Consider the following 24,626-nt stretch of genomic DNA (forward strand, 5'->3'; position numbering starts at 1 on the left):
TCTTCGTAGATTTTCTTATTGAATAGCGACTGACCTAAGGTAGAGTTGACTACCTCTTCTCCGTTGGATTATTAGAACTTCCCTCGTTTCTCTTCCAAACATCGATCCATCTATTATAGTTGGATATACAAGAAATTCTCTATCGAATCCGTCAGCTAGGTCTTGGATTCAACTAAGGTAGAGTAATGGTGTGGTCTACTGAATTCTATGGTTGAGGACCGAAGTGCTCCCTCGACTGATGATTTGATAAGTCTCAAGTACTCTTGGGATGTCGACACCACATCGAGTGGGGGAACCTCGATGGGTGCTGATGTTGATGGTAGTTAAGCAAGTGAATGACTAGCTGGTGGCATCGCCTATTATATTAACTAGGGCAAAAGTGAAGTAATAACATGTATTATGTCTATTAGTGTCTATACTTATTTGGTGAGATTCAAGAATACTTCAATAGAGATAAGCACGTGGCTCAAAGTTATCCTTGGGGGTAAGAGACTTGGGTCATTCAATATATGCTAGTATTGCATCGATGTTTACACTGATGTAGGTATGTTCATGTGTGGAAAGGATGACTATTTCTCTCCTTAGGTGAAAATGCTATGGGTCGAGGATAAATTCTTATCGTTGAGTATTCATTGAGAGGGTTGACAAGTGGGCGTTCCTGCGACACCGAACCCTCTTTCTAGCACTAAAAATGTTGAGGAAAGAAATCATTGACGTCTTGGTTAGTCCGACATAGTTCGGATCTATATATGCAGGGTTATCTGAGGTACATCTGAGGTATAAATGTTGAACTACTGAGGTGCCACTTGCACGAAACTGAGGTCAATAAAAGTTTTTCACCTAGTCTCTTCGACGCTCAAGCAAGTAATCTGATATATATTAGTGTAGACATGAGTGGTCAAAAAAGATAACCCTTTTTTTCTTGTATTGAAGATGAGTTTTTATACCTAGTGTTATAAAGGGGTATAAATGAAATATTATGTAGAAAGATAATATCTAACCGCTCTTCCTCTTTTTGGTCTCTTGTCTAGGTAAATGATAAAAGGAAGGGTAGCCCAGAATCATCTATTTTGTATTCTTAGCCACGTGGGTAGATACGTGGAGGGTGATCTTTGTCGTCTCCATTCAAATATTACATGATGATTATATATCGAATGATAATTAAATTATGATAGACTGCAACCATCTCAATTTATGTAATTGAACATAAAAACTTTTATACTGACCATATTAAGTCAATTCTGTTTTTTTGTAACACATGTAGTTGAAATAAGAACTTGTGATCCCTACTGGTTATGCTGGACATGTTGAATAAGTGATTCTTGCAATACCATGATTGCTCCAAAATGTTAGAGAATATATATATAATATATTAATATGACAACCAATTGATTTGTAGGGATTATTGGGCATAAATTTTAGCAAGGAAATCAAAGGCAAGATAGGAAGGAAGATTTGAGGAGATAGTTGTCTGCCTATTCAGATAAAAAAGAAACAATGAAATGAACCAACCACTGTTGCATCTGTGCATGCTTGTAAAAGAAGAACACATAATCACATCATCTAGTAATAAAATAATCCATATTCACCTTTGCACATGATTGATGGCTCTCCCAATTGGACTGCTAAGAAATTGTTCAAGCAAAACCATCTGTGTTACATTTAAATGGCATCATTATGTTACTTGTGAGCAAGTCTGCTAGTTGTAAAGATTCTTTAGAACCCCATAAATCTCTTTTTTTTATTAGTCAATCAATTATTTATTTTTGGCAGCTCCAGAAGGGTGTTGTTCTGTGAAACTATATGCATCTATAATCTGGATGGAGACTCCTTGAAACACACAAATCTTATCAACCAAGAACAACTTTGCTTAGAAAGATCCAGGATTTGATCTTACAATTTTACTATCAATAATCAATGATTTTACTAATATCCTCAAATCATCAAACCAATATTTTGGACATAAAAGTTTTGTCAGATCAATGTTTTAGATATAAAGAATGAGACTAATATCTCAAGCCAACACAATCAAAATAGCTGGTCGCACTCCACATTCCAACAACAGCAGCAACTCCTCATCTCTCTCCATTTATGATAATAATAAATGGGGAATGAACAGAACAAAGTTGGGCTGAATATATTAGACTCATTCTCCACTCTCCTCTTCCTCTTCTTCTTCTTCCTCCTCCTCCTGCTATCCCTCTTCTCCCAATTCTCTCGATCAGAAAGGACTTATGGCAGTATTAAGTTGAACAAACTTCTCTTCTTTCACTGCACTTCAAGATGAAAGGAGTCAACAGCACCAGATTAATCCTTCTGCAGCCATCATCCAACCACAAGCAAGGTGGCAATGGGGTCAACACATCCATCTCCATCTCGGTCTTCCACCACCATCGTATTTGGCTCATCGCTCTCCTTTCCTTCTTCACCTTCGCCTCGCTCCTCACCCTTCTCAGCACCACCACCGCGAGAGATCCAAGTGACCTCCCCTCGGCTTCCTCCTCCTCCACCGCTGCTGTTGCGTCCGCTGGGTCGGCCTCTTACGGGAAGCCATCGCCGCTGCCGGCTCCTGTGTTCGATGCCCTCGTCAACTACGCCGTGTCCTCCAACTCCACGGGGAAGATGAGGGAGGAGGACCTCCGGGCGGTCGCGGGCGTGCTACGACGGCGGGCGCCGTGTAACCTGCTCGTGTTCGGGATCGGGCACGAGACGCCGCTGTGGCGTGCGCTCAACCACGGCGGGCGGACCGTCTTCCTGGACGAGAACGAGTACTACGTCGCCCGCGTCGAGGGGCGCAACCCGGGGCTGGAAGCCTACGACGTGGCTTACACCACCAAGGTTCGGGAGATGCCAGACCTCCTGGCCGCCGCGCGTCGGCAGCGCCGCGGGGAGTGCCGGCCGGTGCAGAACCTGCTCTTCTCTGACTGCCGCCTCGCCATCAACGACCTCCCCAACCAGCTTTACGACGTGGCCTGGGACGTCATCCTGGTGGACGGGCCCAAGGGGCACACGCCGGCGACGCCGGGCCGGATGTCGGCCATCTTCACGGCCGCCGTCATGGCCAGGTCTCGCGGCCGGGGCCACGCCGACGTGCTCGTCCACGACCACGACCGGGAGGCGGAGAGGGTGTGCAGCGCGGAGTTCCTCTGCCCGGAGAACCTCGTCGCCGCCACCCACCACCTCGCCCACTTCCTCATCCGCGCCGGCCCCGCCGACGAGTTCTGCTCCAACCGGACCTCCACGGCCGGCGACGCAATAGCCACGTCGTAGTTTGACTTCTCCCCTTCACCGCCATGATCAGGTCAACTATCACGATAAGAACAAGAAACATAACACACATCACAACATATTACAGTCGTCGTTTCCGTCACCCTTCTCTGTAGTTTCGTAGCCGGTAATGTTTATTAGGTTACATCATCGCATGATATGATAATATGAGAGCATGAATTCTCTGATCGAGATCGACGTTGACTTGGTCGTTTCTGCTAGAATCTTTATTTTGACCAGTTGCTGCTTGAGAGAAGCTTATAGATCTCATTTGACCACGTGCGGACGTGGGGCCCACCACGTGGCAATTGGCTGATAGGTGATCTCTCCATAAACTTCTCTTCGCTTTTCCTTTTTGATTACAGCTGTAAACAAGACCAAAAACAACTTTGAGACAACATAAATTGTATGCGGATGCAAACCAAATACTTTGATTTGGTATTGACATTGTTTCAATGTTATATAAGAAAGAATGCTTACATTTTTGTAATGATAGGCATTAATATAAAGGAACACACGTTATGATGGGTGATGACAGTTTCAGATGATGTCTCCAGTTCCCTCTCTGAAGAACTTGCTCAGAATTCTGGGTACCTGTGGCTCTAACAGTTCATTAATGTGACACCTGATCTGTTCCTTCAAGCATTTACAATGTCAGTAGATATGGTATGCTTTCCATGATCTGCTAAAATTTTATATTCACATCAAACTCAGAATCAGAACTTTTGCCCATTGCTTGTTTGATTTAAAGAGGGCAGGGGCTGAATCCAAGTAGGTAAGTTGTCAATGTCTCTTACCAGAATCTGACAGCACCTTAAACCTTTGATGCAGAAATCATACCTGCCACATGCCTTGCAAAACACCAAAAAATGTGATGTATACAAATATGTGATGCTGCTCAAGATTTTTGAAGTGAATGATTGTGTCGGAATGATATCCTGACAATATTTATTAAAAACATAGTGGTGTGTGCCTTCTTTGTGCTCTCAGAAGTCATATGATAATATTGTGTTTTATTTCACCTCAATGATCTTTTTTTTCGTAGCAGTTTAGTTCAGCAATCTGGCAAACATTGCTTTTTGGTTAAGGAAAGTTCTTATTTCATTTTAAACCTGAATTTGTATTGGAAGTTTATCAGTCTTAAAAACCTATTCATGCAGGAATCTCCATTCATTAGTTCCTAAATTACCCCAAGAACCTCACATTTGTTGGGAAGGAAATAATTTCTTACTCCAAATACAGAAAAGAACAAAGACCAAAGAAGATAATATATAATGAAGTATCAATTTGATTTAAAATTTTAAAAAGAAACACAGTTACAGATAAGGGAATCCACACTTCTAAAACTTGAGATGGTTTTTCTTTCATTATCTGCCCCTAAATATTTGAAGTTTGTGTTGCAACCCTCATTTAGAGTAAAGTTCATATTATTACTGGAAACTAACAACCCTAGCTACTGTGCAAAGGGTAAACTTGCAAAATAAAGAAAGGGATGGTTAGTCTAAGAACAAGACCTTTACACATAGCAAGTAAGAACAAGCATAAACTTAAAAAAGCATGAGCAAATGTAAAAAATATTGTGGCTAAATAACAATGAAATATTTAAGGATTCAAGTTATGAATATGGGCCAGAAATTTCCTTTCTTACTGGAATCTTAACGTCAATGTGCACTCCCTTAAATCTGGGCAGAGGCAATTGCATAAAAAATTTATAAAGCGTTCCCAATTGTTGATCTAAGCTTCCACCAATAACTTGAGCAAGCTGGCCTACCTTCCACTATAATGAATAATAAAATATAAAGTGCAACCACAGATTGACTTTAATTATTTCTTCCTTTCATTTTCTTCTTTATTCTTGGTGCAATCACCTCAAGTGGCTGTCCTTTCCTGAAGATGGAAAAGACCTTTGAACCCAAGTCACTGGATGGAGTTGGTCCAACTTATATGACTAAGTGCCCCAACCCCCAAGCTATCTCCTATACTCCCACCTGTAGGCTCTCTGAAGCTGACTTTTATTTGCATCCTCAACAGTTTGATCCTCATTTCTAGGGATGACAATGGGAAATAATATTCCAAAATCCAAACCAATTTTTCAGCATGTTTTCACTTAAGATACATTAATATTTATTTGATTTGTTGTGGATCTAGATTTACAAAAGGGATGAGTCTGATAACCAACTATGATTTGATCCAAATATTGGTCATATATCATCAGTTTGAATCCAAAAGATTATTGGATTCAGATCCTAGGTGGACCACTAGAATTTGACCAAATCTTGTTCCTACTCATTTCGACACGACAAATCTAAAGTCCTTTGTGTTATGGCATGATGCATGTGCTAATGCATATATGTCCTATAAACAAAAAGCCAATATAGATACCAACATAGAGATTAAAGCCTAGGCTGAATCTTGATTCCAGTATACACTCTATACAACAGTTTAGCTCATGTATTTCCCACGTTTCATATATGCTATCCTCCTGAACCGAAAAAGATTTTACATGGTGAGGGTATTCTTTCTCTTATTAATTAGTTCCTACTTTGAAATAGATATATATTAAAAAAGAAAGAAACAGAAAAGAAATGAGAATGATCCACACAGTACATTTAAATATACTGTGTGGATAGTAAACAATTAATGGATTTTAAAATGCTATGCCATTTTCCTTCTGCCCAGTATATTTAAATATTCACAGATAATCAAAAGTTAGGCAGTTATCATGTATTTATATTACATAACCTCTTTGATGTGCTCTATTCTTTTGTAAACACAAAAGTCATTCATTTTTACATGCATGGCATGTGCAAATTACAGTGTAATAAATGCCTTTGTAGATCCATATTACATCAGCAAAGATAGTGAAACAAATTGCTTTGAAAGAAAAGAAAAAAAAAAAGAAGTAAATATTGTCCATACACCCCTTTGCTACTGCTGGGCAAGCTGAGATACATCAACACCATAGAAGATATTAATGGATGTTAAAGAACAAAAGGTTTAGGGTCATTGATGACAAACCTGCTAAGGTTAAGGTTAAGGTTAAGTTCACAAACCTGCTGAAACCACTCCATGCAAGGTGATGATATCAACAAAATGTTGTGGTCATTGATGACAGGTAAGAATTGCACTGCTGACAGGGGTAATTCCATCTGCATCACATCCAGTGTCATAACTTGTTTGACAAAAGCTCAAATCAAAATAGTTGGCACTTTCCAGTACAGAGCAAAAAAACATGTAGACTTCAAATTGTAGTTTCTGTATAGGCATCTAGAGATAATAACTAACTTCTGACCTAATTTCTTAGAGATTATATGGCCTTAAGTTGATCTAATTTTGAGGTAAGTACTGCTAATATATGGACAAAACCACTTGACACTGGTTTATAATGCATAACTAGACAATCAGCAGGACTGGGCCTATCAATCCTGACCTAGACCTATCAGCCCAAGCCAACTGACCAGTGTAAATTAAACCATCAGTTATTCGCCTGCTGGCGAGGGGAAGGGTGGATTTTGGTTGTAAGGCCTTGGACTGCTGAGTCAAGATAGACTTACTCCCATGAGCCCGATCCATATAGTAATCTAGGATACAAAGGCTTGAACCTATTGTAGTCATGGACCTAAAGAACCAATTAATTCTTGGCTCCAAGAATCCATAAAACTAGAACTAAAACACCATAAACCAGTTTATATAAACCAATCTATATAAACCATTCACCTCTATGCAAATATATCTAGAATCCAGTTTTCTATTGCATATTGAAATTAAAAAAGAACAATGTGACATAAAAACAACAGCATTGTAACATTTTTTCTAAGAGTCTGCAACTAAAAGAAGTGACAATTCTGAAAAGAAAAAAAGAAAGAAAGAATCTGAAGACCACATTATGTGTTATCGGTCGCTTATTGGAATGGACTGAAGAAAAGGCAGTGATCAACCACTTCTACAAACAGAAAGTGAAAGAAATCCTAAAAGTATTTTAAGTGTGCAAAAAAGGCATTTGAGAATATAGACCCCTCTAGCAGTAAATTGCATTGAGAACTTATTCCAACAAATTCTACTCAGAAAGAACAATTGGATACCTGTTGCACATCTCACAAACTGTGAGGGTGAAGATAGCTGCACTCACTGGCATTGATTATGTGCCAGAGATATTGTATCTGTAGAGATCCCAAGTAAATGGGAACTCTCATCAACAACAAGCAGACATAGTTATTCTTTGCTAGCCAACTCTGTCAGCTAATGTATGATCATGTCTCCCTCCTTGCACAAAGAAAGCTCCTTCATTACATCCTTCACCTGCACAAAAACGGCTGAATCAGAAAATGCCACTTCTCAAGATCTATATAAAGGATAAACCATCCACAGGTCACCACCGGATTATCACATGATATATTTGCATTGTTACATCATTCATATATTTTTGAGCATAAATACACTGCAACTATTTATTTCACCATGACTCTAAGATGTATATGTTAGATAAAGGAATTTTTTACGTGTATAATAAATGTTTAGAATTGTGAGGAAGATTGACAAAAGATATCCATGGAACAGTTCAGCTTGCCGATAACTTAACAGCTATCAACTAGTGAACAATGAAGCTCAGCTATTTCTTAACTCCTGAAGCTATGCTCCTTGCTAGGATCAACTCTCAACTTGTTTCTGTACTAAGATCTCAATGTGGAATGCTGACAATTTGTACGATTCTTTGAGACAACTGTATAAAATGGGGCAATAAATTAGAAAATGATGATGAGACTGTACAGCACAAAGCAAACTGGTCTCCACAGTTTTTATAATGAAGTAGAAAGATTAACACATGATATTATAATAGCCTTGAAATTAAAAAAGAGAAAAAGAGGGGGGGAGTGTGTGAGGATACATAGCCAGCTTGAAAAAGTTAAGGAATACCACAATTATGTTTGACATAGTAAAACCTAAATCCAGCAGACAATGATGCAAAATATCTGCAATTTAGAAATTTAGTTCCTAGTCACTTCATACCACAAACATTAGATACTGATTTCATTCTTGACACGGAAGTCAGAACCAGGAATTAAGGCAAATATGTAAAATGCAAAACAGGCTCGACCTCCAGAAGTTTGCTATAGAAATTTATCATGTTTATCGAATGTGCTAAATATTATCTTGTTGATTCTCCATCAAAGAGTCATGAATCGTGTGTCTCAATGGATCGAGCTCCATAAGAGGCAAATAACATTAAATTTATTTCACCGACAATATGGTCAAAGAATACCAAGAAATATAACCGAACGCAAAGTTTTCGAGATGTGATCCAACGATTACGGCGAAGATGGGCTTTTCCCGATGTTTCCGACAGGCGTATTGCTACCACTTGAGCCGACGGGCCCTTGGACAGGATGACGGGGCGGAGAAGTGTGGCGCAGGCGAAGAACAGGGAGGCGAGGCTCTGGACGAGATTGTGGGCACGATGCCGAACTTTCCGATGCCGGAAAGAAGACGGAGTCTGGGGCCCGGGCAAGGTCGATGCTCCGCAGGGGCCTCGCCTGCACCTGGAACGGGTCGGGTGGAGTCTGGGCTATTTCGAGCCGGGCTTCCATCTCGGACATTTAGCCCGGCCCGTGAACAGGTCTTGCATCCAGAAAAATCTCAAGATTAATTCAGGCAAATAATATGATTTTGGTATAAATATGTATTACATCAAAATAAATATTCTCTATCACAAAAATTCATACAAATTACTCAGCTTATACTCTTTCCATAAAATATTAACTATAGAACTCTTAGCTAATTGGCAATCATATGACTGATCTTAATGGCAATAAAACAACAATGAAGTTGATGTCCATTTATTCCTACATTGAAAGTGAAAACAAAACCTGAATTGTTTTATAAACTTAACATTCTTGTTGTTGGTGAACATATGTATCATGGCTGATGAGTCAGTATGGTTTGGTTCACGGGTCGATATCGGGTGTCTTAGGTCGGTTGAGCTGGTTGTCGAGGTCGGTCGGGCCTTTGCGATGAGTGTCAGCACCGTGATATTGAGCAGCGTCTCTCAGTCTCCAAGTTGGTTAGCGGCTCACCTTCGTACACTGGATGGAAACTCCCAGGTCGGAATGCTTGTGGCTCGAGGGTGTCCGTTTTCCTACAAGAATGGCCTTCGTCGGGTAATTCCCGACTTTGGCCCCTTTGATGAGCAAGTCAGTTGTAAGTTGAATTGTTTTTACCTCTCTCTCCTCCTTTGGCCAAATGCCGATCGAAAACTTTTATACTACTGTACGAGGATCGATCGTACGCGGGTTTGACGTGACGATCGATCCTCGAGGGATGAGACGATACTTTAGTGCAGTCGCCATCCCGGGACACGTGAAACAACGTCAAACGATACTGTCCCGAGCTTCCGAGACGGAACGTACCGAGCAACACCTTTGGTACGAATTCTGACTCGACACACAGGGATACTCATCTTGCTGACTTGGCTGTAGCGTGGCGTGACATCGATCGTGACATTGCCTACAGCCAAAATATAGCTTATCACTTGTGATTGGCATTAGATGTTTATCTTACAATCAAAATACTTAGTAACTCTTTGACATGATTTACTTGGTTGCTTCAAGTCCTCAATTTTGAGAATGCTTTTCATGCATGTATTGTATATCCACATGCTAAATTAGTTGGCCTCCATAATATACAATATATTAACAAGCATGCATTGGTTGCATGATGTGTTTGAACTATATTTCTCTTTGAGACTAACAAAGGCCACTTGGACTTGACCACCTGCCTTTCTGTCCACCATTAGTTTGGCTATCAGTTGCCAGATCGGTGCTGATGCAAAGTTTAAGCAGCAGATAGAGTTGGACTAAGTCTTGCCTCATCTGCCACCTCCGATTCAAAGAAGTATTTTGTTTCAGCAGCAATTTTTGTCTCCCAGAAGACGTAGATTTTGACATGGATGATGATCATCATCATCCAACTGGTCAATGCTGTGATCACAAGCGAGCTCACCAAACATATATTTCGTGTGGAATAATACTCGAAGAATAATGGTATATAATCATTATTATTGTTTAATATATGTAAATTTGGTTCAATTGCATACACGAGTAAATATATTTTTTAACACATATTTCAAAGAAAAAGAAAATAATGGGGATTTTTGGTGCGACAATGTTGGATTTCGATGGAAAGACACGGGCGAAGACGTGACTCGGATTGCCTTCCCATGAAGTGTCGTGGGACCCGCACTCGCGTGATCTTTTCCCCACGGATCGGCGGTTTGACTCGGACTCCACCGCCCTCTCTCAACTCCACCTCTGGAATCCTCTCGCGTCCGCGCACTCCATTTAGAGCCCTGGGAGTCGTGGCACGCAAAATACAACTCACGTACATCGAAGCAGATACTAAGGGGATGTGGAAGAGGCGAGAGGGAGAGGCAGAGATGGGGGGCTGGGCGATTGCCGTGCATGGGGGAGCTGGTGTGGACCCCAAATTGCCGGAGGAACGGCAGGAGGAGGCGCGGCGGGTGCTGAGACGCTGCCTTGGTGTGGGCGCCGCCGGCCTCCGAGCCGGCCTCCCCGCCGTGGACGTGGTGGAGATGGTGGTCCGGGAGCTGGAGACCGACCCGGTGTTTAACTCCGGTCGCGGGTCCGCTCTGACTCAGGAGGGCACCGTGGAGATGGAGGCCAGCATCATGGACGGCCGGGGACGGCGCTGCGGTTCCGTCTCCGGCCTCACCACCGTCAAGAACCCCGTCTCCCTCGCTCGCCTCGTCATGGACAGGTCTCCCCACTCCTACCTCGCTTTCCACGGCGCCGAGGATTTCGCCCGCGAACAGGTCCTCTCTCTCTCTCTCTCTCTCTCTCTCTCTCTCTCTCTCTCTCTTCCGCTCCTGATGCAATGCTAGTCCCGTTGCAGGGGGTTGAAGTGGTGGACAATAGCTACTTCATCACTGATGAGAATGTGCGTATGCTGAAGCTGGCAAAGGAAGCAAACAGTATCGTGGTATGTGAAGTAGATGCTGTTTGATTGCAATCCCCGTTCATATATCATGTGCACTCATGTAGCTGTTTCGGAGCAGTACGATTACAGAGTTCCAGTCCCGAGCGCGGACACCTGCAGCGCCAGCGCTGGCCTGGTGGGCGCAACGACAGATGGCGGCCTGCAGATGAACGGCCTCCCGATCAGCATCTACGCGCCGGAGACCGTCGGATGCGTGGCGGTCGACAGCTGTGGGTGGTGCGCCGCCGCGACGTCCACCGGAGGGCTCATGAACAAGATGAGTGGCCGCATCGGGGACTCGCCCTTGATCGGCTCCGGCACCTACGCCTGCGGAGCCTGCGCCGTGTCGTGCACCGGCGAGGGCGAGGCCATCATCCGAAGCACCCTAGCGAGAGATGTGGCAGCGCTGATGGAGTACAAGGGGCTCGGCCTCCAGGAGGCGGTGGACTACGCTCTCAAAGAGAGGCTGGACGAGGGCAAGGCCGGGCTCATCGCCGTGTCGAGGAATGGTGAGGTGGCCTATGGATTCAATACCGTGGGTATGTTTAGAGGATGTGCAACGGAGGATGGGTTTATGGATGTGGCCATATGGTAGGCGTCATACTCCTTCTATTCGTGGCCTATGAATTTATAGCGAATGTATTGTATAAATCTTCATTCTATATATACTGTGGCTTTCTATGAGCTTCAAATAGTTGTTGTTTATAGAAATGGAAGAGGAATAAGTTAAGCTTGTAGTAATGAGATATATGAGACCTCTTTTATATAGGATTTCGAACTGCTCAACAATGGAGAATCCAATGAGGGCAGGATCTCAACTGTGCTTAGCGACATGAGGGTAGAATCTCGATTGTACTTAATGATGAAGATTCGGATATCGATTGTGCGGAGGATCCATATCTTCGTTATGCTTAGCAATGGAGGGTTGTGCTCAGCGATGGAAGACTGTGCTCAATGACGAAGGATACGAATCTAGGCTGTGCTCATCCACAGAGCTGGAGGGCAACTGGGGCTCCATGAAGATGAGCGAGCTGCTGCACCACGGCCACCACAACAATCTTGTTGGAGATGGGGCCATTGTCGTACACTTTGCACTCCTCAAGGAGGTGGGAGAAGACATCATATACGAGCGCCCACCTTTGTCGCTACCATCATTGTGTCCTCCCCTCCATCCCTCTTTTGTTGCTGACGGACGATCTCTTGAGAGGGCCTCCGTCATTTGCCGCGCTCCTACTTCGACCGTCGAGTTTAGTCCTGAGAGACCACTGCCTCGACCGTCGGGAGACGAAGGCAACGAGAAAGGGGCGATGGTTTTCGTCAAAGATAAAGGGGGCTAATAACAAACAGTAAAGAACGCTACGAACGAAAAATAACACTTCACCATCAGCATCAGCAAAAGTGCCCTGGAGACAAGATCTATGCTTTAGATTACTAGAAAAACTTCAGATTCTTCCTCGGATGTTACAGATTTCACTACAGAACACTCCAAACGAAGCAGCGACATCTAAAGATTCAAGCTTTGAGAGGGTAAACTCTAACTTGATCCAACAGAGGCCCGCAAAGGGAACCCGGATTACTAACACTAGTGTGGTAGTATGAACTGTAAAACGTGATCCGTGTCCTGCTCCCGGTTGCCGTAAAGTTCAAGCTTGCAGCTTTGAATCCACCCTTTCCCTGCGACTGGAATGACACCTTCGCTGTCCCATTGCCGGCAAAGGCTTCCACCAGCATCGATCCATGGCAACCGTTCTTGGCATCGCCTACCACGAAGCTCAGGTTGTAGGTGGTGTTACTGGCGGTCCTGATAACTTGGGCGATCGCGCTTTCTCTTCCGGCCACAAGCTCGATGGCGAACTGGCCGGACGGGATGGCGTAATGTGCGGCGTCGATAAACCTGACGGCCTTAAGGGATTCGATGATCCAGCCAGGGAGGGGAGATGTGCTGTCTTCCTGCTTGGGGGGGAGGAGGACGCCGGTCGTGGAATTCTTGAACACATGAGGGCCCTCTTCAAAGCCACCATTCTTGACTAAGTTGTCTGCAGTTGAAGAACAGTGCAGCAAGAGGTGATTGGGATTGTTGGATACATATCACAATCTCAGGTGAACGACAGTTGAACAAAAACAGCAGCATGAAGGGTTCTCCTCCTTCATTAGATCCGCCATTTTTGCATGCAAATCCACTGATCTCACATACATTAATGGCTAACCTTACCATGTGTCGGCATGGGAGGAAAGAGCTCCTTGATGGCCACAGCGTCCAAGAGCGGCCCGCACGCCGGATCTTCCTGAACCCCCGTGTTGTGGAAGATCACCTGCACCGTCTTGTTACCGGGCCTGAATCCCCAGGCGTAGGTGTCACCACCGGTGCTGCTGTAAAGAGTCTGAATGGGGAGGTCGCCTGAGAGCGGCGGCACAGAGACCCTCAGCACCTCGTCCTGCGCACACGTTCTGGTGGCGCTGAAGGTGAGCGCGTAGAGGGATCCCGGCTTAACGGTGATGTTCTGGGAGATGGAGGCGTCGTTGCCGAGCCGCACGGCGTGGACGCCGTGAGGCACCGCGAAGAACATGCCACCGGGCTGCGGCCCGCCGGAAACGTACTCCACCAGGCCGTGGATGGTCCAGTGTGGGAGGGAGTGCTTTCCCTGGATGACCGTCTTGTTGAGCTTGTCCTGCCTTGGGCTGATCTCGAAGTTGCCGTTGGCAAGGAACCCTGCAACAGATCATCGGAGACAATTTTGAATAGCTACAAACTTAAAGAAGGAGATGTTGCTAAGGTCATTACCATCAAGTTCTAGAGACCCGAGAACACCGATGCAGAAGGAGAGAAGCAGGAGAAGCTGCAGGGAACCCATTTTCCTCCTCAGTAAAGCTGAGACAGTGCTACAGGTACCGTGAGAGCTATATTTATCTCAGAAGCCTGCGTTCAGATATCCCTCAAGCACAAAGCTAAAGCTCACCTACACGACTACTCCCTCATGCCTTGTCATCCGAGCCCATACCTTTCCTTTGCGTTGTATGCTTGATCCGGAGGTACATGTCAACTGCGTCATTGATTCACCCTACTCTGTTGCAGTAAAAAGGAAGCAGAGGGTTGCAGAAATCACGTTGGCGATGGCAGAAGCCTGTCGAATTGCTGCAGAGTTCATCGAGACCTGCCTTCTTAAAAGGATGGCAGAAATATATATATATATATAGTTGGATACAATTCATGTGGTTGCAAGTGGCTCACACACATCGGTTACATCAAAAGCTCACAAGAAAATAAGGCTCTGTCAGAGTCAGACGACAGAGACCCGTACAGCTGCTATGGACATTGGGATGTACATGACTTGGCTTATTTAACTCCAAGATTAGCAGCAAAGAACATGAACAAACAAATGGTGGAAACATGTTCTGTGCGACAATTCTGCTCTCCAGTCTCACCTCACAATCTTGGAAAGGAAGACAAGATTATGGATACTTGATCAGGTATTGAAGTTGGTACTTTGGGCACTATCTTGGAAGTATCGGGGCTTTTAGGAAGCTGCAGGTTGCTATAAGTGATCTGAAACAAGCAGATTCCATGCAATGCACATGAAACATCAAATCATCTGAATCTCTACGCTAACAAGCTCTTCTACAGACTACTCTCTCTCTCGGAGAAAGAGAAATCAAGCTGTAATCTTCTATGTACTATCTGACTCTATTCCTTACCGTGTACTGAACCCAGCGGATAAGGTTGTGAAGGGCATCGAGGGATTCCTCTTTCAGCACGTCAGATTGGATCGGATGGGACTAAGAAAACCCAACGAAAAAGAAATCAGCTTCCTGCGGAAGACGAGAACAGCGGAGAGGGAGTAGTTTAAGTCCGCCTCCCTCGCCGCCGACGATGGCGATGCTGCAGAGCAGCTGGGCGTGGAGTCGCCGCCAGTGCCTCGGCAAGCAGGAACAGGCGCACGTGGTGGCGGTGGCAGGCCACCGACTTGACTGCGGTCAATGCAGTCCTTGAGATTCATGTAGGCATCCTATTGGCGTCATCAAGCTTCGTGCACGGTCGTTGATCAAAGAACCTTTTGTCGCTTTAGTCATGGCTATTACAGTGGTATTTACATTGATATACCGGTAATAGAATCAATATTGATCTGCACTACTTTTGATGCAATATAATTGAACATGATCTCTGCCGTCCATAACGATCAAAAGATCGATCGTGGTAATGAGAATGTCTCCTACGATCCACTTAACAATCTTATGGTTTTAGATATTGTCAAAATTATTATTATATTTGCTTAAAGGAATAAAAGAGAGAGAGCAGATCCGATCCGATCCGATCCATTTGGTATTGGCGGATCTGCTTAGGCTAGGCCTTCGTGCCCGTATAATCCCATTTCGACCCGACCCATATTTTTACTCTTACGTGGATCCGGTGACCTGAATTCGATGTCAACACTGTTCTTATCACGCGTACCTCCCAAGTAAAAGAATCCAATTGGGCCACGTTTGGTCTTGAAAACCCATTCTCTAAGGCAATAACTTCTCACACCTGATTATATGTTGCTCGATAAATTACCCTCAGTTCACGTAGTGATATTGACAAATTATGTGGTCCCACCTAGCGGGGTCAGAAATGAATTCCAATGACATGGCTGGTATGATGTGTAGTTGAAAGTAAATATCCGAACAAATAATAAGAGTAGGAGCGGAGGCAGAGCAACCGCAATTGCTTCTCCTCGGCATGGAGAAAACGGGAGATCCCGCGGCTCCGCTCCTTCCGCCTCATTATCCGCCGCCGACGGAGCCGTGTTACGGCGTCCCAGCCGCAGAAGCTGCCCTCCAGGAACCCTACTTCCCGGAACCCCCGGCCTACGTGCTTCTCCCCTTCTACCCCCGCCGCCACCGCCGCCGCGGACGCTGCCACTGTTGCGGCTCCCTCCTTTCATCCTCCGCCCTCCTCTCATCGGCCTTCCTCCTCGTCATCCTATGTTCCGCCGCCTTCTTCCTCTGGCCCTCCGACCCCCAGCTAACCGTCGCCCGCCTCCGGTTCGACGACCTCCGCGTCACCCCGCCCCCCTTCGCCACCATTGATGTCGTCCTTAGCGTCGACCTCATGGTCCGTAACCCGGACTTTTTCTCTCTCGACTACCGCTCCATCGTGGTCTCGATCGGGTACCGCGGGAGGCCGCTCGGCTCCGTCACGGCTGACGGCGGCCACGTTAGGGCGCGGGGAGTCTCGCACGTCCACACCAAGCTCGATCTCGACGGGATCCTCGTGTTGAATGATGCCATCTATCTGATCGAGGATCTCTTTAGGGGATCACTGCCTTTGGACACCGTCACCGAGGTGCAGGGTCGGATGCGGCTGTTCTTCTTCGACGTCCCCGTTCAGGTATAATTTACGAACGCTTCCTATTGTTCATTAATGTCTCAGCTGCTCCTTGACTTGGTTGCATCTTTTGTTTTATCTTCTCCCATCGATGAATTTGATGTGCCAAAATGATCCTTTGACATCTGATTTTTGTTGTAGGTTTGTAGGATAGGAATTTGATCTAATGAGGATTTTTATTATCTTGATGGATACATATAGTAATCTGAAAAAAAGTTGTAGCTTTCTTAATCCCAAAAAAAAGAATTGTATCTAATTAAATGCTTCAAGAAGCATTTCCCTGACTGTTGTGTGATTTATACTGGTAATCTGTAGATACTTCTCAAAAAACATTGCATACTTCATGTCACTATTGCCTTGTGTTAAGACTTCTAAGATATAGATTTGGAACGTTTATTTTAATAGAGTGTGCGAACCTATTATTACTGATTAAAATGGATGATTGACTTAACATTGTTTGCTCATACAAATCATGTCGAGAAGCCTCTCCAGTGTTGCGATGTGATTGAATATGTTATTTTGCTCCTTCTCAACCATAAAGGTCATGTGAGGACTAAAAGATAGTCTAGGATTAGAATTATTAAAAGGTGAACTCGAAGCAGTCGTGGATAACATGTGCTATTATAATATTTAGGCAGCAGGGATGATCTGTCACTTAGAGGTGGTCATGGAAAAGATGAAAGGAATTGTTGCCCTGCGCAGAACTTGGAAACAGCAGGTTTCTCTGTTGTCCTAGATGCAGGAATTGGGGTCTCAAGGACCAGATTAGTGGCTCAATGAGAACTGCATGTTATTTCATAGCATCAGGACTAAAAACACCGGTTAGGGTGTAGTTGGAAGGGATTATTGCTGGATACTAAGTACAAAGTATGATTTTGATCAAATTAGATGTTTAGATTTAGAGTTCATGCTATAGTTAAACTATCAAGTACAGAACACAAGAAGAAGAAACTAAATCTGGAATACAAATACAAAAGATGGATACCTAGAGACAACTCGATTACTGCAAACTACTCCGGTTTATGGTAATTGTTCTCCCAGCAGACCTCACACCAATAGTTCTACTGATGGCCTTGGTACAGTATAATAGAAAATTTTCAGGCGTCTTATTACAAAAACCTTGAAAACATTGTGTATATGTGATTTTTTTTAGTATTTTTACATCTAGTTCTAGGAAATTTTAGCCTTAGCCTTTACCCAAAAATTTAGTGGTTGATGGCTAAGATTTTGTACATGACAGCTCATAAAAGGATGAAATATAATGTTCATCCTTTACTAGTATTTCTAGGCTGATTAATTCTCATATATGAAGCATCCTTAGAAACTGCATGAATGCAGTAGAGGCTTGCCAAGCAACTTGCTTATGATTTCTTGATATATGTAATAACTGTAGCATCTGACTTAAAGTATTCATTGCAATCAGGAAGTCTTGAAAATATTTGCATGTTGGTGCTTTCTTTTTAAGTAGATAAAGGAAAGATTTCTTCATGTGATGTCAGAAGTTTAAAATCCGGCAGTTCAAGCTAATAGGCATAAAATATCCAAGCTAATAGTTTCAGGTTGTTATGTCCAATCTATTATTGTATAAAATATCCAAAGATAAATGTCCTCATGAGAAACAAGATAAAAAGGTGGCCTTCCCATGCAGATGGTGGGGTTACTGCATAAGAGAGATGTTTTCTGCAGCTGCTTATGAGCTTTGAATTTAATTATTAAAATGATATATAATTGAGTGCAAATACAGAAATATGCAAATGCAACCAAGTGATATGAAAATTCATGGTAGGGCACATGGAATAGTGATGTAAGAGAGGGAAAGGAAAAACACAAGGGTAAAGGAGGAGGGAAACGGCATGCCGAAACATGACACCTAACTTGACCATCAAGGATATTGTGTTCCAAAATGACCCCTTTCTTTTCGAATAATGCAAGTATCCAGTTATTCTAAAAGGAAGAAAATTAAAAAAAGGCATCACACATATCCCTGCATGTATGTATTCATTAGGTTGAGAGAGGTGGAGGTTGAGGGATCAAGTTTGATAGCAATTCGGCGTGAGAGAAAAAAGTCAGTTTAGATCAACTTTTGGAGAGATTGGTCTGGCCTGAGTTTGATAAGTTGCGGATACAATGGGGGCATTTTGCAAATTGGGTTACCTAACCCATATCATTTACCTGTTATTGGCTGAGCTCCAGTAATGGTGGCTGAGGGATGAAGGTATTTAGAGTTGTTTCATCCCTACAGGGATATACATGATATTTTGAAGTTAAAAGGGATAAATATGATATTTTGCTGTTTTGCAGTGATATTTAGTAAGATATTCCCAGAGTTGTCAAGCTTTAGGTTGTTTTTTTTTTTTTGTAAATATTCATTAGGTATATTCTGGCCTTCGTCTTCCTTGCTAACAAATATTCTCAGCCAGTCAAATTATGTAAGGATACATAGTAAGTTAGCTAGAGTCATGCCAAATAGTAATGAACAACAATCTTCACATAGTTTCTTTTCTTCGTTAAAGTAAGATTTAATTGTTTTCTTGTCTATTCATTCTTTAGTACTTTTTGTCTAATCTGAGCATCAATTACCCACTTATCTCTACATTTTCTCAGGGAAATGTTTCGTGTGCATTGAATGTCAATCTAGAAAACCAGGAAGTCATTCGTCAAGACTGCTACTCTGAGGTAAGTTCTTGTCAAGTATGATCAAGTTATCTTATTGTTTTCATGTCTTCACCTACCATAGGCTTCTGATGTTACATCCTTTCAATTATTCGGTTGTTCAGTGATCTCTGATACTTGAAGTGGAGGATTCAGGTGGATGGTTCAGAAGAATTTGTTTCCTTGTCATGTAAAGATTTTCTGCATGCATCATAATGTATATGAAGTAAAACAAAACATGTATGTGAGATATGAATATTTGTCCAGAAAACATACAAAGAAAAGTGTTGTAAATAAATGGTGCATTTGGCTCTTGTGACTGGTGATTATCTAATGTTGAACTCAGAATTCCTAGCTGAGTGTGTCTTTGTCTTTTGCCGATTGTGACTTTGATACTATTTTCTGGAGGTTGCCCTCTTTGGTAGTTGATTCCATGGCAAGGATGGACTCAGTTCACTAAAACAGAGTATCACCTACCTCAGTGTATGCTGGCCAAAACAAGGACTGAGAAAGTTGATCCTATGTCTCTTCATTCTTGTCTGTGAAATCACTTGTTTTGAATGGCAGTGCTCCGAGGCCATGATTTCGGTCATCATGTTGGACTGAGGCAGGAGGAGGATGTTGCTGCTCGAGGCCTGTGTTCAGAAGCTGCTCTCACAGGTAAGCTGAACTCTCAAGTTCATCGATGATCACTACATGAAGCTTATATATTTTGACAATTGCAGGTTGCACTAGATATCCTTCTACAAGTATCTCAAATTCAACGACTTCCTTTGCCAGGTAGTGGCCATGGGGGTTGAGCTAGGTCTTTCCAGGTAACCTCTTCTCCATTTTCTCTTTGCCTCCTCTCCCTCCTGGTATGCTTGAAAATGACACACACCATTCTCACTTTGCTTCATGCCCCAACATATTAAAGATTTGGTAATGAAGATTCTGTAGCTTCAGTTTGTTCCTGTATTTGATATGCATCTGTTCTTAATGTGTGAATATCCTTCTTCTTGTTTTGATATGAAATGGGAGATTGCTTGTTTGCCTTGCAATAATAGCTGGAACTTTAGTTGGATTATGTATATTACAACATTCTCTCAGTCAAGGATTGATATGCATAATATGTTCCACCAAACTGAAGCCACTGGCACATGGTACAATCACATGAATATCAATCACCAGATTGATATTGCTATACTGACACTATGGAAAAGCATTATTCATGTACTTCACTCCCAACAACTAAAATCACTGAAGTCAACTTAACTAAATGAGTTAGCATACTCACTGAAGTCAACTTCTCTACATCATTCCTTCAATTCTCCAATCAACATGAAGTTATTAGGATTCAGTCACATCTCATCTTACATTTATGGATGGTGGTTATGAGGTTGAGATGGAAGGAAAGATGGTGATGCTATAAACGAAGGGAATACTGGATCATGCCAATTGATAGAGAATCATAGCTCCTGCTAATACTATGGCTCTGCATGTCATATTTACTTATATTTACTTTAATATTAGTATTTGCAGGATCATGTTAGAACTTATCACATTTATCTTAGCATTATATATTTCCTATTTTTTGTTTAGCTGTGGTTAATTTATCATTCTTCAGAAGCTTTAATACTGTAAAATGTTTCACATAACAACTAGTCAATTGACCATAGAGTATGTGTAGTTATAGCATAAGAATTATCATGGTATCTGTTCTATGCAACTCTGATTCTATCAGCTAAACAAAAGTGAAACACATGAGAATGCATAGGAAAAGAAAGCTGCTTTTGCCCTTCTACTGGAAAGATTCACATGTCGAGCACTGGCTCTGCAAGTTTGTGAGTTCAAAGTGGAGCTGGTCCAAATGCAATTGTGCAATGACAAAAGGAAAAGAGAAAGCAGACAGTGGAAACAAGAGCATGCTGAGCATCTATCTCCTCTTCAAGATCCTTCTTGATGCTTGCATCACACAAAAATGCCAAAAATGATACTTGAATGGGGCAGTGGAAATGTCTAGAAATGATTTGATCTGGGAGGTGGGTCAAAACCAGATTTGGCATGGCACTACAAGGCTCTTCTGCAAAGCTCTCTGTACCACCAGAGAATGTGAAGGTTGGATGAGACACAATAATGCAGTTTGTAGATGGCTGGCTTCTGCATCACCAGCACAGTTATCTGCACTTGTCCACCAGTTTCTTGTATGAGTTGCATAATTTTCTTCGAGAATTCATCCTCATTTCTTGTTAGTTTTTATTGGTGAATAAATGATAAGAAATTATGTAAAAGATCAATCAGTAACTTGTGTTCTTGTGCACTTGTTTATGGATGCAGAAACCAAAGTAGCAACTTCTTAGCAACAATCAACTTGTCTTAGCATCCAACCAGCATGAGAAAGTTCAGATTCACCAATTGGCTCAATTTGCACAAGTCATTCTCAGCACATCATGACTGACAAAGATTTAGGAATCAGTAGCATATATCACAGTATGAACAAGCATGCCCAAGATGAATTGCAGAGAAGAAAACATGAAATGTAGATACATTTCTACTTGCTCAACTAGGCAAGAACCAAAAAGATGTAGATTTTCATGAAAATATTGCAGGGACCAGATAATAAATAGATGACATATATTCAACAAAATTCTGACTATCCACCACCAATTTGAGATACCATGCAAATCAGAAATAAAAAGTCTAATTACCAAGACTGTTCTTCATGGTCATCTTCATTACTGATTCATAATTCTAATTGACCATCACCAACAATTGAAATCTTGGGTTGATATGCAAAATAACAGAGCGACTCTCGATATGTTCTCATTCCTACTAATCAGATGCCATGCATATCGTTTATTGTCGAAACAATCGTATCTTATTTCTTCTGATAACTCAACTAATAATGCCAAACAAGGCCACCATATATAGCCGCGCATGAAAACACAGCAAGAAGAAGAGCAATGCCCCCAGGAACAGCTCTTGTACCAGTACTAGCTCCAGGGGCAGCTCCCGGGGTGGAGACACCTCCACCAGCACCACCACCAGCACCACCACCACCGGAAGAGGGGGGAGTAGCAGGAGAGATGGAAGGAGGCGAGGGAGCGGGGGAGGTGGCAGGGGCAGCACAGGAGGAGACTTTGATGTCCACCTTCTGGCCAGCAGTGCAGTGCCCAGGGATGCCACAGAGGAAGTAGTGGTGACCTTTGGTCTTGAGGGTGATGGAGTCATTGCCGGTGGCATAGGTGGCAATAGGAGATTTTTCACTGCAGCAATCGTAGTCATGTTTTTTCACCTCAACCACATTATGATACTCCTTATTGTACTCGAACACTGCCAACACACATGAGAAGATTGAGTTACTGAGAGGTAATGGAAGATCTAAAACCAGTTAAGCATGAAGTGGAAACAGTGTAATCCTTCCTTGTCCAACAATCAACACATCAATCACTTTAGTCTGCATGGGAAAACCTCAGAGAATTTTATCTGCATTCAATCATCTTTTGTGATCAGGAAGAACTCTTTCTATATGTAGAAGAAGATGCCAAGTTCAATTCAAGATATCCATGTAAAGAACAAATGAAAACAGAAAGAATATGTTATAGTTGGCAATATTCAATTCACAGAGAAAATAAGGGAAGACCATTAACTGGTGCACTACACATTCTACAGTCTTTATCTCAGAGCTTGTGATCTATCTGCACTTAAATTATCTATGACTACTTCACATTCTTCATTTGACTCTATTCCTTACTAGTCCTTATAAAAGATCAGGAATAATTCTTTCAAATATTTTGAAAAAGCTAAACTACACCAAAGATTGGGAACCCAAGAAACAAAAAACATACAAGGAAAAAAATCAGGTAAAAGAAATAAGAATAACAAAAAAGTTCAGAAAACTGTCATACAATGAAGGAAGAAAGAACCAAGAGAAGGGTGATCAGAGGAACAGAGTCATATTGCTATTTTAAAGAAATTTATTTTTTTTGTCTCTAAAAATTATATATTTTTTCTGATTAATTATAGAAATACAGTATATGACTATAAGGAATGTTGATGAGTTAGTACTGAGAAAACGATTTCTATTATGATGTGTTAATACTTCTAAGACTGAGAAAACAACAAACACAAACATTGTCAAACTCAAACTTCAGTTATAAGCTGCACCAAAACTGAACAGAAAAATAAAAAAAATATATATAGAAGAAGGAGAGAAGGAAAAGAGAAAAGTTTGTCCCACGAAGGAAGTCTTCCATAGTTGAAAGTTCCAACTTTTCCAAGAAAACGCCAAATCAAAACTACACCAAAGTCAACAAAGCTCACAAAAAAGAACAAAATAGGGAAATCTTGGTTTGGAAAACAGAGGAATAAAGTAAGAAAAAGGAGAAGTCTTGCGACCTGTCACACGATCTTCTTTAGGGGGAAGGAAGACGAATAAGACTCACCAATGGTGTCTCCCACTTGGAAGTTCTTGGACAAGGCCCAGGCGGTGTAGTTTGGGTTCCCCAAGAGGGTCCATCCTGCAGAATCTCCCACCTTGTACACCGCACCTTCCGACAACCCCACGCTGGCAGCGAGCAGGAACACCACCACCAACGCCATTGCCGTTGCCATCCCCTTCTCTCTTTGGTGAGGGAAGAGAACAAGACACAGAGATGGCTTCTCTCCTCGGTTACTCCTTTGGTAATTAGTGGTGGCTCGTCGTTATATAAAGCTTCATATGCAAAGACCCTTTTTGGCATTCCATGTGGTCTTCCTATTTATAAATATAATTATGTAAAATATCATAAATGTAATTATGTAAAGCAATAAATGCAGAGATGGCCAAATCTTTTGTGCCATTAATGACCACCAAACTTTTCATATTTATTCCTCTAAATTTTAGTTTACCATACATATATCCCTTCAAATCTTGAAAATATATCAACACAGAATATATATATATATATATATATATATATATATATATATATATATATATATATATATATATATATATATTCTTTAAGAAAATTAAAGATTTTCTAGATATTTTAATATTTATTTTTAAATTTAAAATAACATTGATTATCCACAATTATTAGTAGTTGAGCTAAATTCTCTTGAAGAACTTTTTATATTTAGAGCAGATGTGCCATTTTCAAACATTGCAAATATGGATAGAAATTCTTATATATGATGGTATGTATTTAGTGTTACAATTTATTATTTACAGAATGTAGTTCTCTTCTCCTGCTAGACTTGGAAATTTTGATCTGAATGGAAGGATTTCAAATCAAAATATAGTTTGAGAAACAATCTACCCTTTTTTGACTTATTGTTGTTGTGGAAAACAAAAGGGTTCAGCTTTGTTTGACTACCATTGAGGTGTTTTTCT

General features: G+C 42.1%; 5 protein-coding genes and 1 long non-coding RNA gene across 8 annotated transcripts; 3 read left to right on the forward strand and 3 right to left on the reverse strand.

Moving 5' to 3' along the window:
- The first annotated feature begins 2,168 nt into the window (after positions 1–2,168).
- On the forward strand, positions 2,169–3,455 carry LOC135593769 (protein IRX15-LIKE-like). Its single transcript, XM_065084031.1, has one exon. The coding sequence runs from the start codon at positions 2,284–2,286 to the stop codon at positions 3,268–3,270; it is 987 nt and encodes a 328-aa protein (XP_064940103.1). The 5' UTR covers positions 2,169–2,283; the 3' UTR covers positions 3,271–3,455.
- A 669-nt stretch (positions 3,456–4,124) lies between these two features.
- LOC103998918 (uncharacterized) lies at positions 4,125–8,813 on the reverse strand. Its single transcript, XR_672756.3, has 3 exons — positions 8,528–8,813; positions 7,350–7,566; positions 4,125–6,416 (listed from the first exon to the last, which is right to left on the reverse strand). It is a non-coding gene; the product is annotated as an uncharacterized LOC103998918 (long non-coding RNA).
- A 1,820-nt stretch (positions 8,814–10,633) lies between these two features.
- On the forward strand, positions 10,634–11,940 carry LOC103998919 (probable isoaspartyl peptidase/L-asparaginase 2). Its single transcript, XM_009420529.3, has 3 exons — positions 10,634–11,092; positions 11,173–11,259; positions 11,336–11,940. Exons 1-3 carry the CDS (start codon positions 10,667–10,669, stop codon positions 11,849–11,851), a joined length of 1,029 nt encoding a protein of 342 aa, XP_009418804.3. The 5' UTR covers positions 10,634–10,666; the 3' UTR covers positions 11,852–11,940.
- A 720-nt stretch (positions 11,941–12,660) lies between these two features.
- LOC135593770 (protein TEEBE-like) lies at positions 12,661–14,307 on the reverse strand. Its single transcript, XM_065084032.1, has 4 exons — positions 14,256–14,307; positions 14,039–14,125; positions 13,469–13,966; positions 12,661–13,292 (listed from the first exon to the last, which is right to left on the reverse strand). Exons 1-4 carry the CDS (start codon positions 14,290–14,292, stop codon positions 12,769–12,771), a joined length of 1,146 nt encoding a protein of 381 aa, XP_064940104.1. The 5' UTR covers positions 14,293–14,307; the 3' UTR covers positions 12,661–12,768.
- Positions 14,308–15,934: 1,627 nt separating this feature from the next.
- LOC135593771 (uncharacterized) lies at positions 15,935–21,563 on the forward strand. Of its 3 annotated transcripts, XM_065084034.1 has the most exons (5): positions 15,935–16,621; positions 19,223–19,294; positions 19,838–19,930; positions 19,996–20,085; positions 21,027–21,563. In XM_065084034.1, exons 1-3 carry the CDS (start codon positions 15,971–15,973, stop codon positions 19,874–19,876), a joined length of 762 nt encoding a protein of 253 aa, XP_064940106.1. In that variant the 5' UTR covers positions 15,935–15,970; the 3' UTR covers positions 19,877–19,930; positions 19,996–20,085; positions 21,027–21,563. The 3 variants fall into 3 exon arrangements, with proteins under 3 accessions (XP_064940106.1, XP_064940105.1, XP_064940107.1); XM_065084033.1 differs by having other exon boundaries at positions 19,996–21,563; XM_065084035.1 differs by lacking the exons at positions 19,838–19,930; positions 19,996–20,085; positions 21,027–21,563 and adding an exon at positions 19,396–19,629 and having other exon boundaries at positions 15,936–16,621.
- Positions 21,564–21,575: 12 nt separating this feature from the next.
- On the reverse strand, positions 21,576–23,912 carry LOC135593772 (mavicyanin-like). The gene is made up of 2 exons (XM_065084036.1): positions 23,695–23,912; positions 21,576–22,582 (listed from the first exon to the last, which is right to left on the reverse strand). The coding sequence occupies exons 1-2, from the start codon at positions 23,861–23,863 to the stop codon at positions 22,149–22,151; spliced, it is 603 nt and encodes a 200-aa protein (XP_064940108.1). The 5' UTR covers positions 23,864–23,912; the 3' UTR covers positions 21,576–22,148.
- Between the last annotated feature and the right edge of the window lie 714 nt (positions 23,913–24,626).

The sequence above is a fragment of the Musa acuminata genome, chromosome BXJ1-9 (genome assembly GCF_036884655.1).
Source record: "Musa acuminata AAA Group cultivar baxijiao chromosome BXJ1-9, Cavendish_Baxijiao_AAA, whole genome shotgun sequence".
In the NCBI taxonomy this organism is placed as follows: domain Eukaryota; kingdom Viridiplantae; phylum Streptophyta; class Magnoliopsida; order Zingiberales; family Musaceae; genus Musa; species Musa acuminata.